General features: G+C 52.3%; 6 protein-coding genes across 6 annotated transcripts; 1 reads left to right on the top strand and 5 right to left on the bottom strand.

The window, feature by feature from the left end:
• Window positions 1-763: 763 nt before the first annotated feature.
• BO85DRAFT_14826 (RNA recognition motif domain-containing protein) lies at window positions 764-2,017 on the bottom strand. The gene is made up of 3 exons (XM_025654125.1): window positions 1,764-2,017; window positions 1,332-1,678; window positions 764-1,266 (listed from the first exon to the last, which is right to left on the bottom strand). The coding sequence occupies exons 1-3, from the start codon at window positions 1,883-1,885 to the stop codon at window positions 809-811; spliced, it is 927 nt and encodes a 308-aa protein (XP_025520935.1). The 5' UTR covers window positions 1,886-2,017; the 3' UTR covers window positions 764-808.
• Window positions 2,018-2,434: 417 nt separating this feature from the next.
• BO85DRAFT_515582 (putative PHD finger domain protein) lies at window positions 2,435-6,589 on the bottom strand. Its single transcript, XM_025664792.1, has 2 exons — window positions 3,843-6,589; window positions 2,435-3,793 (listed from the first exon to the last, which is right to left on the bottom strand). Exons 1-2 carry the CDS (start codon window positions 6,296-6,298, stop codon window positions 2,713-2,715), a joined length of 3,537 nt encoding a protein of 1,178 aa, XP_025520934.1. The 5' UTR covers window positions 6,299-6,589; the 3' UTR covers window positions 2,435-2,712.
• Window positions 6,590-6,700: 111 nt separating this feature from the next.
• Window positions 6,701-7,874, top strand: BO85DRAFT_444346 (uncharacterized protein). The gene is made up of 5 exons (XM_025658997.1): window positions 6,701-6,835; window positions 6,932-7,156; window positions 7,224-7,232; window positions 7,308-7,382; window positions 7,460-7,874. Exons 1-5 carry the CDS (start codon window positions 6,823-6,825, stop codon window positions 7,549-7,551), a joined length of 414 nt encoding a protein of 137 aa, XP_025520933.1. The 5' UTR covers window positions 6,701-6,822; the 3' UTR covers window positions 7,552-7,874.
• Window positions 7,875-7,876: 2 nt separating this feature from the next.
• BO85DRAFT_444345 (N(6)-L-threonylcarbamoyladenine synthase family protein) lies at window positions 7,877-9,520 on the bottom strand. Its single transcript, XM_025658996.1, has 2 exons — window positions 9,369-9,520; window positions 7,877-9,302 (listed from the first exon to the last, which is right to left on the bottom strand). Exons 1-2 carry the CDS (start codon window positions 9,482-9,484, stop codon window positions 8,009-8,011), a joined length of 1,410 nt encoding a protein of 469 aa, XP_025520932.1. The 5' UTR covers window positions 9,485-9,520; the 3' UTR covers window positions 7,877-8,008.
• A 556-nt stretch (window positions 9,521-10,076) lies between these two features.
• On the bottom strand, window positions 10,077-10,793 carry BO85DRAFT_14807 (uncharacterized protein). Its single transcript, XM_025654123.1, has one exon. It carries the CDS (start codon window positions 10,451-10,453, stop codon window positions 10,091-10,093), a length of 363 nt encoding a protein of 120 aa, XP_025520931.1. The 5' UTR covers window positions 10,454-10,793; the 3' UTR covers window positions 10,077-10,090.
• Window positions 10,794-11,661: 868 nt separating this feature from the next.
• On the bottom strand, window positions 11,662-15,329 carry BO85DRAFT_494573 (DUF3433 domain-containing protein; the record flags this gene model as incomplete). The annotated part of the gene is made up of 2 exons (XM_025663870.1): window positions 11,662-13,536; window positions 13,607-15,329. 2 exons carry the CDS (start codon window positions 15,327-15,329, stop codon window positions 11,705-11,707), a joined length of 3,555 nt encoding a protein of 1,184 aa, XP_025520930.1. The 3' UTR covers window positions 11,662-11,704.
• Window positions 15,330-16,788: the final 1,459 nt, after the last annotated feature.

Here is a 16,788-nt window from a genome sequence, read left to right as displayed (position 1 = left end):
TGGACTTCTTCCCCTGGCGATACTACAACGCAAACGCTATGGCGAACTGGTGCCGCGCGACACTGGTCGACCTCCCTGCAGACCGCCGGGGGCAGAGAGCGGGATCCAGGGCGTAAGCAATAGCCTCTGCAGGCTGAGCAGATTTATGGAAGCTTCTGGCCGAATACAATCGAAAGTCGTTACGTTAAGATGAGTTGTATAAGACGCAAAGACGCAAACAAAGGCGAACAGCTGACTAGCGAGATAACGACCAAGTTTCCGGAAGGGTTGAAGAGTGAAATGTAGCAGTGTGCTGAACCCATCTGACAATCCGAGGAATTACAACGTTAAAGTTCTTGTTCTTTCCCATGCCGCCAAATATTCCGGTGTTGCGAGCGAATTTAACAAAAGAAAACATCAGCGTGTGAGGAGTGCCGACGACACCACATAGGACTCTCCTTTTCTTTTTTTCTTCTTATTTTTTCCCTTGGTTTTTCTTTTCTCTTTCGAAGATCGACTGGTCGCATAAACGGTGACATGTCGGTTTCGCCGGATGACATGTGAATGCGATGAAGACTTCTTCTCTCCATTTTCGACAAGACAACAGATGACGCCCCACCGTAGCCCGTTGAGCGCAATTCCATTCGAATGGGGGTATTGGGAATTAAAAACCATTCCAGGACATAGGGTAAGTAAGGGAATGTCACAGAAAACAAAAGGTGTGGGGAGAAAAAATTGAAAGAAGCGCGGAGGCTAAACGGACCCATCACTGGACGAGATTACGTGCTCTGGGCCCTGTTCCGACCGTCCAGATCAGTCAAATCTTCACCTACCTAGTGCTGTAACGGTCGTCACGGGGGTCATAGGAACGGCCGCCACCGCCAGCGCTGCTACCGCCGCCGCCTGCGTAGGCATCACGAGCAGGAGCTGCGGAGCCGTAACTCGGGGGGTTAGCATCGCGGTCATAGTAGCCACCACCGCTGCCGCCACGACGCTCCTCACGGCGGTCGTCACGACGGTCGTCGCGGCTGTAACGGTCCTCGCGGCCACCGGAAGCATAGCGATCAATGCCACCGCTGCTGCCACCACCGCGGTAACCATAGTCATCACGGTAGTCACGGCGGCCACCGTAGTCACGGTAGTCACGACCACCATAGTCGCGGCGGTCGCTGTAGGAGTCATAGCGGCCATAGCGGTAGTCGTCACCACGGCGCCAGCTACCACCATAAGGACCACGACGATCATCATAGCGATCGCCACGGCCGCCACGGTGACCTCCACGGAAATCTAACAAAATTGAACACGCATAAGCCACATATCAATATACAGAGGGAGTCTGGACAATAACTAACCACGCTTGGGAGGACCAAAGTACTTTCCGGGAGTCGGGGTTCTGGGACGGCTACGGCGAGCCTTCTCGATGCTCAGAGTGCGGCCTTCAATGACCTCGCCCTGGAGACCCTCCTTAGCGGCATCGGCCTGTTCGGCAGTAACCATCTTGACGAAACCGAATCCACGAGACTCCTTGGTGTGGGGGTCGACCATGATCGAGCAGTTCTCGACATCACCGTACTTCTCGAACAGACGCGAAATATCCGACTCGGTCAGACGGGGGTGGATACCAGTGACGAACAGGTTGGATCCAGTGTTGATAGCACCCTCCTCGTCATCGAGATTCTTGCGGGGATCAATGGGGGCGCTATTAGAAAGAAGCTCCAGTCAGTCTGGCTGGTGTCTGGGGGACGGCTAGCTAGCTAGCTAGCCAGCTCTGCACGTAAACATACCGATCATCGACGCGACCGTTGGGAGAACGGCTACGGGTGCGATCAGCACGAGGCTCATCGCGAGGAGATGCGCTGCGGTCGCGAGCGAAACGGGGCTCGTCTGAGCAGCAGCAAGTCAGCATTGTTGTGATGATGTTACCGGGGAGATCAGCTGAGCTGGCGAGGCAAGATGACCGGTTGACATACCGTCGTAGCGACCGTTTTCGTTATCGTACTCTGTAGCCATAATGACGGAAATCGAAAAGACGAATGAGAGAGCTGAGTGAGGTGAAAAGGGATGAGAAGGCGCGCGCGCGACGCAGACCGAGGAAAGTGCTAGTGAGAGGCAGAAAAATTCAACAACCGAACCCGATAGCTATCCGACGCGGATATCAGAAAGCCAGGAAGCTAAGATGGCTCTGATTTCCGAGAGGTTAGAAAGAAGAGGAGAAGAAGGGGGATAAGGGAGGAAGGCAAAAAGGATGGATGGAGGAAGAGATGGAAATCGGTGGTGATGATGAAAGAAGGGGGAGAAACCGGGAAAGAAAGTCGAGCGCGGCGAGTCTTCCATAAGCCATTCTGGACCGCCCGCGGCTCTGCCGTCGTGCCAAGGCCGTTCTCCATACCAGCCATTCAATACTGTTCCACACTATGGAGTGAGGCTATAGATCTCTACAATAGTATGCGCATTTAATGCGAATTGACATGATTACATTCTGTAAAGTTCATTACCTGAGAATGGCTACTGTCCTGATCCACCAAATTCCCAGTTTCTGACCTACCCAACGCCTGGCCAGCCTATGTTTGTTTCCCTCAGCAGCAACAGCAGCAGTAGTAGGGAGTCAAGGAAAGAAAAGCAAACATGCAGAAAGGGGAAATCCGGGTAACGCAAAGAAAGAAATGATGTGTAGGTGTGTAGGGGATGTTCGCTCAAAACCAATGATGATATCTCCGCCATCTGTACGTCTAACTACCTGAATCCGCGCCAGCGTCGTCGAGTTCGATGTACCTTAACGCTCTGTTGCGTCGGTGCATCGCCTCCATTTGCTGCTTCGTTCGATCCATTGACCATCTGTCCTTCCAGCTCTTCATCTTCAACCAGGTCTTTTAGTTCCTCCTCGTCTAGCTCACTGAGCTCCTCGCTCATCCCTCGCATCACATCTCGCCCGGTCCACCGCTCCTCGTGGATGGTGGTACCAATGGGATCGAACGGTTGCATATACCACTGGATGCCTCCTTGCGCCAACGGGTATTGTTGATCACCTTTGAAACTGGGTGGGGGCGTCAACGGCCCATTTTGGGTCTCCACTGGTGGCTTGGATGGCTCAACACTTTCTTTCTCCAGATTTCCGTTTTGATCAGGGACAGATGGTTGATTTTCAATTGTAGGCTGTACAACTGTGGGCGCCACATCTGCGCTTTGAGGCTCTGTATCCTGCATATCAGCGGGTGCATCCTCCATGTTCGTGTCCTTCTGTACTTGAGGCTCGGTAGATGCCTCTGCGGGTTGGGATTCGGCCGCACTAGGCTCAGCTGTTGTAGCTGTGTTCCCAGGCACGTCAGCAACACCAGCACTATCTTCAGGCTCGGATTTAGCAAGCACGTCCATTTCCTCAACCTTCTGCTCTGTACCATTTGGTACCGCAAATGCTTGTTCATCGTTAACTGTTTCTGGCGCATCAACTTCGGAGCCCCGCCTGGACATGACACTATTCTCTAGCATGAGATCGAGCTCCTTGAGCTCCTGTTCAAACGGCTTGCGGTTTAATTCGCTCTCCTTCCTGATCGCATCTTCTAGAGAAGGCTGAATGGCCTTGATTATCCGCTTGGCAAGCTTTCTCTTCTCGCGTTGCTCTAGACTGAGTTCCGGTGCACGACCACTAATCTGCATCTGAAGCTCAGCCGTATCTCCAGCCGGTTGGACTCCAATCTCCGTAGTGAAGACATGAGCCAGGTCAGCGGAGAAGGTAGCGACCGACGGATAGAACCGTTCTTGCAGCTTAGTTCGAATAGACGCCAGGCCTTGTCGAAAGATACCTTTGCCATCAAGCCTGCCGCGATGTTAGACCACGTAAGGTAAAGTAGAAGAATCATGCTTACACTTGAGCTTTTTCGAATATTGGCCAGAGCAGAGGGAAGATCGGGAAGTAGACAGTGTCAACAATGCTTTTAAGCGTCTCCACGTCCTTTAACTTCTCCCTCTCGCGGTTCTTCACTTCATCACACAGCATCCTCAATCGATCCAAATCATGATAGAGTCTCTCACCAAACTCAATACGTCTTTGTAGTCTCTTGCTCCCAGGGACTCCCATAGCAACATAGTCCCTCCTAGTCATCTCCATCGACGAGAAGGTTTCCAGCTGGAGTTGCAAACGTTTCAGAAGTGCGGCTCCCCGCCTGGCTTCTCGTTTCAGCGTCCAGTATTTGCAAGCATCCTCAGCATACTGTTTTCTTTGGCGAACCCCGAAGCGCTGCAGTGAGGCCACAACCGAGTTAAGCACAACCTGAGGAATCACAGGGGCCCCGGACGGTAACTTCCAAATGGTCTTGGGCACAGTCGGTCGCTTCCGCTTATTGCCGCCAACAGTCAGGGTAATACGTGGTGTATGCATGCGATGTCCGTCCTCATCCCCGTGGTCGCAACCAAGAGGGTGTGTAGGCTCCAAGGAAAGAGCCGCCGCCTGGCTGTCTCCCCATCGGCGGCCTTGCATTGTAGTCCTGTAGTATTCAATTGCCTCAGCCGTAGCAACATCTGTCCCATGCTCCCTGCGCCATTCAGGTGGTACATGCTTGTCACAGAAAGCCTTGAGTAGATGGGAGTCCATGACCGCCGGGGTTCCATGTCCTGACTTCATCTTCAGGTAAAGCTGAGCCCTCCGTGCGCAGGTAACATGGAACGCGACAAAGCAATTCTTGTTACTGCACTGTATCGAGGCCCCCATCCTCTGGCGACAAATGTAGCAGTGAAGCTTCCAGCGACTGCGAGGCACTTTCTCCACATCCGTGATCGGTTCCATAAGAGAAGGATTACCAATAGAGACCTCAGGGATCCAGATCGCACACAGGAGATGAGACCACTTCGAGGAGGTAGTCTGCTTGAAGGCACCTTCGGTATTTGGACAGAAGATGCAGTTGACAGACCCCCTTCCAATCAGCTGACACTTGCGACATAGCCATTGTCCCTCCGGGATGAACGGCACTCCGTAACATTCCTGATGGACTGCCAAATCACAACCATCGCAGAAAACAATAGCGTTGGAATTCTCGCAGTCACCATCGTCACAAATAGCACATTTGCTGTCCTGTTCCTCACCCGGCGCAGTTTCACCATTTACCGCCGCGGCAGAGCTCGAACGAGGCCGTTGCGTCTGGGGAGGTTTGGGATTAGGCTTCGGTATACGCTTCTCTAAGACGTGCCACTCCTTCTCGATCTTGGTCATGGTGATCTCAAAGACCGCCGGCTTGATCGGCTCCAGCTGGTCCTCCCTTCTTTTCGCATTATATTCCTCCAGCCACTTCTCATCTTGCTCATCCATATCATATTCCACCCGGCCAACGGCAGCATTGACCTCACCTTCTGAAGTGACAGGGTTCGCCGGATCCAGATCATCTTCCTGGGCACCCTCTGTCATGCGAATCAACCGACGGTCATGGCGGAGGAATAGGTCGCTTTCTTGATACCCTACACTCGCCATAGTGCGATCAACATAGTTCTGCTGACCCACTCCAGGTTGGTCATAGAAAGTGAACGGGTCGCGTATGCGGAACGAGGGCTTCGGCAACGTCAGCCTCTCGCGGGGGTTCGGGCCTGGAGGTGGAACGTTCTTCTGTTGATGTGTGATGCCCAAGGCGTTGAGAATGGCCTCAGGTCGACGAGGAGGGCGACCTGGTCGGCGCTTGATAGGGGTCGGTGACGAGCCATTCGTATGCGCGCGAATCAGCTCTGCTATTGGATCCTTCTCATTCGTCTTATCGAGGCCGTTTGGCGACAGGATATGAGCAATCGATGATGTGGGAGGTGGGCGATCCACTTCTTCTGCATCGAAGACCGCAAACTTCGCATCAATATCTAGATCCGGATGGAATTCCTCCCAACCACGCTCCTCTCGCGGCTTGTAACCATCCCCTTGTTGTAGAGCAAGGGCAGCCGCCGTCGACGACCCGAAACGGCCCCGGTTCTGACTCTTCTCTCTTCTCAGACGCGCGGAGGGAGGCGTAGTCGGGACAGGAGGTGGCGGCGGCGGAGGCAGTTGTACAGGCTGAGGTTGAGGTGCTGACTCTGGAAGTGGAACTGGGCCATTGCGACCACGAGAGTTGGAAGAATTACGTCTGACTGCTGGAGAGGGCTTGGGTTTCGGCGTATCCTTCACCTCCAGCTCGATATATCTCCCACCACCACCCGGTCCGCCAGGGACATACTTTCGCTTCTTGAGAGGAGGGCCTTCGTTGGTCACCGATGAATCGGAGCTCGAGGGAGGTTTCAAGGTCACTCTAGCCTGGGATCGGGAGGGTCTGCTGGGCGAGCGGTGGCTCTTGGGCCATGAGAGGGGCGCCATAGTTTCAAACAAGGCGGGAATAAGCGCGAACAGAGACGGATAGGAAGTTCAACTAGAAAGGAGTTGGTGATAGAGCGACGCCGAGCGGTGCCGCTCAGCCGCACGTTCGAGGATTCCAGACAAAACGCACGTCGCGCGGTAAAGCAGGTAGAAAAGGGGAGTCAAACGATCGGAAATAAACAGAGCATGACTCCTCCAAGCCGCCAAGGTCGGAAAAGACAGTACTCGACAGTGAATGTGGGCGACAATAGAAGAGGGGGGAAGACGCGCAGGCCGCGAGAGGGCGGGAAGTTGACCAGATGCTGTGCTTATGATAAGCAAAGCAACCCGCTTGGCTGGCCGTCGGGCCCCAAAGGCGGAGAGTCTCAAGCCGCTCTCCACATTCGCGCTGCTTCCCGCCGACCTTCCAGTGTCTGTCAGTTCCGTCCCCTCTTGATTACTTACTTCCCAAGAGCTCTCTCTCCCCATTCACAAAGCCCACTTCGTTGTTCTGTTTACCGTCTACTGGTTAGATAGTTAACAGAATGAGTGGCCCCGGTGAAGAGCGGTAAGTTTAACCACCCACTCTTTTTTTTTTCCGGACTGAATTACTACTATGCTCCCCAGATCTCTAGACTAACAACAACCCACCCGTGGGTATGCATTCTAGATGGCGCGGAGGTCGCCCATACGACCAGAACCGCCACTCGGCGCAAAGACACTCCAACGCCCGCACCATGAGCGCGCATGGTGGGTCTCGGGGAGGACAGAATAATTGGGGAGATTCGCGTGACCAGTTCGCTTCCGGGCCGCAGCAGGAGCAGCATGTCCCCGTGCGAGGCTTCAATGCCGCGGAGGCGAAGGGAGCTCTGAGAAAGGGTAAGTTTAGGCCAGCTTCTACGCCAGGATTGGCACCAGCTAACACACAGCTTGCGCTGCACTTTAGGACCGGGAGGTGCGTATACCATCACGGCTTATTCGAAACCAATACCTACGATTACCTATCGCTAACCCTCATCTCCTCTTCCAGAACCGAGACCTTACTACTACAAACCACAAGGAAAGGATGTGAACAACCGCGCGAGCGGACCCTGGGGCGCAAAACGTACGTGACCACATCCCCAGGAAACAACAGCACGAAACAAACGATCAATGACCTAACTCGAACAACAACATATACAGCCAATCAAATGGCAAACGGCAAGGATTTCTTCCTCGAGCTTCGGAAGCAAGTGACGGCGCTGCAGCAGGGTGGCACTGTTGCAGGTGGATGATAGAGATTGAAGGTTGAAATAACTGTACAAAGTCGACCGATGCTGGAAACTTCGGGCGAGGGTCGGGAGATCTGAAGAGCCCGAAATGCTTGTCGCTGCTGGTGGGGTGTGGAGATGAGCTTTCACCATTGGTGATAGGCTGATAAGCTGTCACCTCTAGAAACCGGGGATTGGAATAACGGTCTCATCACAGACATACTGGTGCTGTCTTGAGCAGATCGGATTTGCATCATGTGTGTCTTGTGTTAAGGTAGCGCCTTTCGCATGGCTTGCGAATTACTAGTTCATATGACATGGAATGAAATGTACATGATTATACGGAATCCTCAAGTTGTAGGTAGTCGCCAGTAAAGCTCACTAGTAGTGGTGATACATGGATTGTGATCTATATACAGCTCATAAAAATACACACTCGAAGCAGAGTGAAGTGGTAACAACATCATCCCCCAAAATCTACCTATTGTACAAAATGATCTTCAGCTCTCTCCCACCCAAAAGGCCCAAGGACACCACCATCTCCCTCCTCTCGCGGATCCAGCGACCACTTCCTAATAGCCCGAGAGGTAAGATTCGTGCGCCAGCCCGCCTCAAACATCTCCATACCCGCCCAAGCAATCATAGCAGCATTATCCGTACACAAGTACGGCGGGGGAGCAACCAGACCAACGTGCCCGAACCCGCGGGCATCCAGCCACGAGCGCAACACAGTCATAAGGTACTGGTTTGCCGCAACGCCACCACTAACAACAAGAGTCTTGACCTCTTTCTCCGGCCCTTGCTTAGCAAGACTTTCCAACGCCATGATAGTGCGCGACGCCAGATGCTCGAAGCTAGTCCGCATTGCCTCCCGAGCCAGAGCTATCCGCTCCTCATGACTGATCGTTTGACCGGCTGCCTCGCGAGCCGAGAATATCCTCGCCAGCGTACTGCCTATGAAGCAGAAGCTATATTGCAGTTGACGGCTGTGGGCCCACGGCTCTACGAAAGACCAGCCCCAGGGATTTTCGCTTTTGCGTGGGAGGAGTTCGTCGTGGCGGGATTTGGGGGCTTGATAGTCGGCGTAGTCGGCTCTGCCGTTCGGGAAGGCGAATTGTTCTAACAATTTCCCGTACATGGTGCTCTTTGACGTCTGGAGGAGGTAGGGAGGGATGATTTCGCGGGAGGCTTTGTCCAAAGCCTCTCCGAGGGCTCGGTCCACTGTTGATGCCATGATTTCGTGATCGGTTATGGAGGAGGATTTGACTAGCATTGTATGGCCGCCGGAGGCGAGGATAGAGAGGAAGGGAAACTCGGGGGTGATGGGTTGCTGCGACGCCGCGACATCCTGGCTGTTATCTTGGGCCTGGCCATGGTGCATGCACGATACAAGACGAGGAGTCAACAGATGAGCCTGCATATGATGGACTCCGACGAACGGCACCTGCCATGCGACGGACAGCGCCTTTCCTGTATCTAGCCCGACGAAGAGGTTCGAGCGGAACCCCGGTCCCCTAGTGGCGCATACGAAGTCGGGTTTCCTGCGCAATTGCGAATCACTCGAGACATTTATCGTTTGGTGCTTTTCGTGCTTCGCGACGGGTAGGTGGGCGAGTGCTTTATGGACGAGACTTGCGATGTTCTCTTGGTGAGATTCGAGAGCCACGACCGGGTGGATGCCCTGGTATGCGCTGGTGTCGCAGGTCACCTTGTCGAGGAAGTGTATTTGAACGGCATTGGATTCCTTCTCGACGATGGCTACCGATGTGTCGTCGCTGGATAGATCAGAACAATTAGCTATGCTGTCGCGCAAGTGTTCGGGCGGATTAGATTAGACGCACCAGGACGTTTCGATGGCAAGTGTGAGCAGCCCGCGGCGGCTTCGAGGTAGAAGACTCCACCTCGGAGCAGTACACAAGCCTTTGCGTAATGCTGAGGTGGAAACTCTGCTCAACATTGGAGAGGATTTGAAGGACAAGCGAAGGAAGGCTGAGGCAAGCTTTCTGGGTCTGGCTTGTCGGCGGGAAAACTAAAGACTATCGTATCGGGATTCTCCACGCACGGGCCATCGAAACCCGGGGCCGCCGCCGCTGTTACTATAAATCGCTACGGTCGGTCTGATGGGGCTAGGATCACCGTTGGCGAGAATTCAGCATAAGTAGGTCTACTTATTTACTGCTAGCACTGAACACTATGGAGCCATAACGATCGTCATTGGGGCAGCCCAAGATAGGCCCTATGCTAAGTACAAAACGCCGGACCGTATCATCACATCATGAACATAACAGGTATCATATACACGCTGAGTCTATTCTCAATCCACCAAATGCATCCATCCCAGTGTTTCCGCTGCACTCAAGGACATCCAATGCCCCGGCGGCGCCGCCAGACATACCCCGAATTGTCGTTGCGCTCCAGATGCCGGATCGACTTATCATAACCGAGTCGGAGCGGGGAGGGCACAGAAACCGTGGCGCATCAAAAGGCTCTTCGGATTCCTGGCCCAGCATCCCGTCGATCTGCTTTTGGCCGTAGTGTTGTTGTAGCGACATCAGCCTCGTCTTCATTCACGAACAGTCCAACGTCGCTCCTCGCGCGACAACTTGGTGTAAGTGCCATAGTACTCCTCGGGATTCTCGATGGGTGTGACACAGTGGACAGTGGGAGTGCCCTTGAACTGAATCCGCTTTTCTGCGTGACTCGAGGCGCTAGAATGTTTCTTAAGGATACTCTTGGACGAACACGAGTTGGTGTAGGCGTAGCTTGGTACTTGGAATGACGAGAACCGCTTTGCACTCGGGCTCGCAGGGGAAATCGGAGTGCGCGGTATGGCGCTGGGAGACTTGAGGGACAGAGGCTGACGAGAAGTATTTTGCGCAGCGGAGGTGCACAGTGAAAGCTTCGGTCTTGCGTTGCGAGCGATCATTTTGACTGACACTGATGGGTTGGAAAGATGATTGAATGCAAAAAGATATCTTGTTCTCTGGGTGGAAGAAACAAGTAGAGAATAGGCGCAAAGGAGCAGCAGCACAAGATTATCAAGGAAAAACCACTTTGATCAACAGAGTGTTTCCAATGAGGCAGGCGTGTAAATGATACTATTATTACTCGATGACGTGCCAAACAGGAAGCTGAAAACAGATAGTCGCCTGGACCAGCCAAACGAACTACTCAAGGATGAAAATAGAACGAAAACAGAAACCCAGCAAAGCCCAAAACAAAATGTGTGTCAAGAAAAGAGGAAGAACCCTTAATCCCCGGGCTAGCTGGGCGGCTATATAGTTGTTCGACCTTCATTGCTGGGGAGAAACCCTGGTGGTGGGGAGGCCGAAGGCGAGGGGTTGACCTGGCGATGGATGGCAACCTATTTTAAGAAACTTTGGGTCAGGAGGTGACGCTTTGCACTCATCCATACTCCATGATTCGTTGTCGCTCAGCAGGGACCTCGAGACTAGGTGTGATGAAGGGGTGACTTGTGCCTTTTCGTGCAGCTGCCCGGCGCTTAGAATGTGATGAACACTAACCATTGGCTGCCGGCCGCCATCCCCCTCGTCGACCACCCGGCATCTTCACAATTTCCCGCAGTCGACGATCGGAAGCTCCCCTCACCATGAGATGGACAAGCATTCTGCAGAGTTTGAAGTGCCGAATAAGATGGTTGTTTGCCGTGGGCTTCGGAGCACACATGGGCGAGCGTGTGGGACATTGACGGCACTTGCATATGGGCACACCGACATCACACCCCACGACCGAACCATTGGTTCTCATCGTTCGTATCCCAATGACCTTCTGTGCCATTTTAGATGGAAAGAGCAAGATGCCGGCTTGCCAAAGTGCTGACGATCGTGCCAACCAGCCAATACGAGTGATTGTGGCTCTGGAATGGCTCCCAGAGCCTAACTCAAGGTTTCAAGCGAGCCCGGTCTTTCCCATTATCAACTTCCATGATTACAATGGTAGGATGGTTGGGGGAAGCCAAGGCATCAATGGCGGGGGGGGGCTCCAGGAAGGGTTCAGGCTGCCTCGAGGTCCGGACCGCCTGGTGTACAAACTCTTGCGTGTGCCGAGATCAATCGGTTTTGTAATTTGATTGAAACCCTTTTTCCAATTCGATGGCGATGTCAAAGAAGCCGCTAAGATGTCGGAAATGATTGAAACAACCAAGCCAAGAGGGTCATCATCCGTTTTGATTTCTGTCATCAGAAGTCACCCTTCGCAGCAGAGTTCGGAACCGGTTTTTCGGCACCGGAGTAATCGGCTGTAACTCGATGGTAGAGGATTCACTGTCGCGGCGAGAGTTGTCTTCATCCAAAACGTACTTCCATTGTCCATCGGCCGTTTCGTGTCGATTAAGTTTGTATCGTTTGTCCAGATCGACAAAGTGTTTCTCTCGATCGCCTTCACTCCAAGCGTATGTTCCCTTGAAATCGTTCAGAACTTGTCCGTGAATGACCCACGGGATGATAGAGCCTATGGACCGTGGGATGCGAGGAAATTTGAAACGACCTCTCCTGGTAAGGAAAACCGAGGCGACAACGCACCCATCAAAGACTACTATGATTAGAACATACATGAATGATGCAAACGATGGGACCACCGCCCATGACATGTTGTAGATAATACCATCGCTGATCCGAGCAGGGTGGTCTTGAAGTTGGAAGTAAGCATCCCGTTCAAGCGATAGATCAGTTGCAAAGATTGACCGGTAGACATTGCGGGTGGCGGATTCGAGAACATTTGCGGTAATGACACTTGTATTGGTGTCCAGAATGCGGTAGAGATTTGCCGTGAGGGTGCCAAACCAATCAGTGCTGCTTGCATTGTTGGTTTCTAGATACGAGCCATTGTAAGTGACGCTTAGAGGGTTTGATAGCCTGAGGTTGTAGTTGGCCAGGTTTGTCGTCCCGTTGCGTAGAATCGCATCGTCTGTCACAAAGGTGCCATTGAGAGGAACATGGTACTGTATGTACCCATCAGAGTTGAAACCAACAGAGAAATTCTGCATAATGAAGAGGGATTCGCAATACAACGCGACTGCGGTATCGGGTGTGGTTTGTAGATAGCCACCTCCGCTGGGGTAGGCAACCACGACGACAGCAGGCTTCTGACAGCCACTTGATTGTGCAAATGTCGGTGAAGCGAAGAAGCGAACCGTCAAACTGTTTACTTGGCTAGCCTCAGTGTCTTGGATTGTGTCTATTTGGCACACCGTATCTGATTCGTTGAAAGGCGAGTATTGCCAACTGGCTACATTTGTTACCGGGTCCTCGGAATAGCTGTCGGCGATCGAAAGCTGCTTGCATACTAAATCGGCACCAATGCCCCGAATGGTGCCCCCAACGAGCCATTCGGACGATGTGTCCGTCCATGCAGGGAGAAATGAATAGCTGGATGTGGTCCAAGCGAGCACCGAGGTACCGCTGTAGATGCTGCTCTTAATGGTGTCAAGTTCGGGGCCTATCGGCGAGGCTTGTCTTATGGCGATTGACGCATAGCTGTAGTTGGACTTCATATCAGCATCCGCCCTCGTCGGACCAAGCTCGTGCCGAAAAAGCCCGCTGGCTAATATGCTCATTGCGGTATTGAACATACAGGCCACTCCTACGAGTCCCAGCAAGAAGTGGCGGTAACTGAACCACTTAAAGAGTGAAGCAATAGGATTCAATGACCCGTACTCGAGAAGTAGGGAAGACGCAGCGGATGCGCCCCCTGCCTGAAGAACAGACCATGGTTCCAGGACGCTCAGGTATCGGTATATTGAGAGGCATAATGCCCTGATAATGGAAGCGAGTGCAGACGGGATGAATTGGAACAACGCCGCCAGACTGTCGGAGTTGAGATATGTCAATGCATGGAATGCCCCATCCTTGGCACACACCACGAATATCGTCACAATACCTGCAAATACCGCTATGAAGAGGAATATTTCAAGAGCGAAAATTGGTATAAGGAGGAAATGAGGTCTTGGATCGGGTTTGCCTTGGAAGATCTGCCTTTGAGACCGAGGAACTGAACAGTGTCAACATGTCTGCTCTATGAGGCCCTAACCGAGGCAAATCACAATTAGTGCGAGACTTACCAGCAGATGGCTCAATACAGATACGGGGAGGGTCAGAAGCTTGCTGCCAGCGGCAAGTATAGTTCTTGAGAATGGTCCTCAACTGTCTGGTTGACAACTGATCTAGGTTCAAGTGAGACAGACACGAAGCATCAATGACATCGGCCATGATACCACACATGGATGCGATAGAAGCCGGGTCACTTCGAAGCATATTCGGGCGATTTGGGTAGGTGTAGGCCAAATACAAAACCATTACCAATCCAAACAGAAGGATTGCCTCGGAGAAGAAGGACTGTACCGGGCCAACAATGATGGCCATCTGATGTGTCACATGAGAAGCTTGCACATAGTGTGACTGACTGGTGAGATCGAAGATCCTGTTCATCAACGGTACAAAAGCGCCTTGAACGCTAGTTTCCAGCTTCGAGATAAGATCGCGATGAAGTGTGGATGGCCTCACTGGCTTTTTATTGAACGTGGAAGTGCCATTGGTGGAGGCCACCTCTTGCAAAATTATGCTTTTGAAGTGGGTAGTATTAAGAGAAGCTCTGGAGACCTCTGTAGTCGAGTTCGGATGCAGATCAACGATTGAAAGCGAACCATTTACTTGTACTGAGATGCCAGCTTCCGAGGTCAGATAGACAAGCTTGCAGCCAAATCCATTGACCTGATGGGTGTAATCAGAGCTCGAATAGTCGGATTTCTGACGATCAAGTTCACTGGATTTGTTGAGACTAACGTCCACCGTCAGTCCGATTAGGTCGAAAGAAGCACACTGCTTGGTAATACTAGTCGTGGATGCGTTCGGCTGCCAGTGTGAAATCTGCACAGATGAGTTTGTCGGCGGTATGGTGATTTCCTCGCTGAGTTCCAGGGTGCAATTATCGGTTCTTGACACGTCGTAGAGGTTCCAAATCAAGGGTTGTCTAGTGGGAGATCCGATACCGAATGAAGACGTATTGGAGGATACATCAACGGTTACGGCATCTTCCACGTCGATCTCAGTACAGGATAACTCTGTCCAGTAGATGGATTGTGTGAGTTCCCACATTTTGGTGTCGTATTGAACATCTAATGGTATAGCCACCGGTGCCATGGCGTACTTGCTCGATTCCGGCTGACTATAAGACAGGTCCCGATGGTCTCGAATGCTGGTCGTGTTCTGGATGATGTTATCCACCAAGGATTCCTGCTCTTCGAGGTTCACGATAGTCGGCCATGTTTGAAGGTGCTGATTCTTGTAGACGGTAGCATCATCCATGTTGAAAAGACTACTTTGCAACGACGGGAATACCAATTGCAGGAGGATACTCAGGATTGAGATACAGACCGCAAGCCAATGGCGGTTCCTCATGGCAAAAAATGGCGCGGTTGTATAGTGACCGAATTCGTAGTTGAGAAGAAGCACATCAGCCGGAGCCCCTTGGGGTCTTGATAGTTGGAAGTACGGTTCGAGCCGAAGAGCATCATATTCAACGAGGGACCATAAGACTGCGATAACCATGCTCAGGATGGTGGGAACGTAGGTGTAGGCGAATTTCCGGGTGTCGGTGAGTTGATCAGTCGAGGTAAAGAGACTGAGGCTGCCTTCATTGTTGCCCAGTTGTCGAAGAAACTCAGTCACCAACAGCATGAAGAACATGAGGCAGGCCAACGGAATCAAGTATCGTCGGCGCAAGGTCCGCGGAAGCCATCCTGAAGTCCGGATCTGAGGAGCATCGCGGGTAAGCTCTGTTGTCATCGTTCCTCGGTCCTTCACATCTGTCAAAGTTGCCTAGCATAGATCACCGGAGGGATATGGCTGGTATCAAAAACCAGTCACCGCATTCAACCGCGATTCGACATGGCTGGAGGAAGTGTTCAGGAGTGAGGCGCTCGAGAATTGGGGAGGCACAAAAAGGTCACTTCAGGGTTGCCCATCGACGGATATCGCAGCTGATTGACTTGTCGACACAATGTGATGGAAGAAAAGCGGTATTCAGGGTCCTCTTTTTCCGATGATGCGGCTGGTTGCGCGAGGATCCGGGCTGGGCGGGAGGAGAGTCGATGAGGAATGAGATAAGAAACGAACCGGGTCGTTGTGCCTTTGGAAGGCGACGAGTCCCGGCGCCAAAACCATTTTAGAAAAATAGCCAATTTGGGGGGTGGGCAACTTGGCCCGTTTGGGATTAATTTATTGCACTGGGGCCTATTGGTACGTGTTCCGGGTGGAGCGCCCACTTAGAGGCTTGGAGGAGAGGGGGTTGACTGGTGATGCGATCCGCTTCGCAGCCCGTAAAAAGGCCACCAACCTCGCCTTACGATCCACTGCATTTGCAGCAGGAAATCTGGCTAGGTCTTCTAGTCTCCTTTCGACGCGGGATGAGTGTTGTGGTTCACGGGTCAGTCTTTCCCTTCTGCCGTCAGCAGTCTGCATCTCGGTGTACTCTCAGCCCAATCAGTATTAGTGGGTCATGGCCCTGGTTGATCACTGTGACTGTGACAGCCCTGGAGGATAGTATCCAGGAATAGGCATGATCGACGGTCAATAGATTGCATGATGGTGGTCGCAAAAGGGTGCTGCAAAGGGTTCAGACCTTCAAGACTAACAATGGGGAGGGACACTTGAGTGATGGTGGACTGGTGGAGGACACTTGCCATGGCCGAAACTTGGCGAGGGAGAAATGACGAATCTCTTTGGTAGCGCTCCAAGGCTTGGTATTTTTAGCCGCCCTGGTGCCCCACCGAGAACCGTCCCTGTTTCTTCCCAGCGACCTGGTTATCTTCTTTTACGCATCTAGATATATTAACCTACCTCAAAAGTCTTTGCACTGAGGAACAGTGAGATCATGGCATTCTCTTTCCTGTCTAGATTTGACGGTAACAGCACGCTATGGGCCTGGGCTTACCAATTGAGCAGCAAGGCAGCAAGGTCTGTCATCATGCCATTCGCCCATCTACTGATAACCTTAAAAATATTCTGCATTGAACCTCAGCTTACAGCCTATTAGAAAATCTTGCACAATCTGAGTACAAGCTGTGAGTCGTACCCATATCGCTGGATGTTTAGTGGTTCTGCGATCAGCCAACCTGCCACTTCACGCTCGTACTTGCAAGAAGGTACTTGTAGTAGATAGAGAGGATGATAACCCAGAAATTTGTTTGTCAATACTATTCAGAGTGTTCATGAGAGTATTTCTATGCGCTGTGCTCTCATAAAC

Source organism: Aspergillus piperis (assembly GCF_003184755.1).
Source record: "Aspergillus piperis CBS 112811 unplaced genomic scaffold BO85scaffold_1, whole genome shotgun sequence".
NCBI lineage: Eukaryota > Fungi > Ascomycota > Eurotiomycetes > Eurotiales > Aspergillaceae > Aspergillus > Aspergillus piperis.
This window is presented reverse-complemented; position numbering and strand designations above follow the sequence as displayed.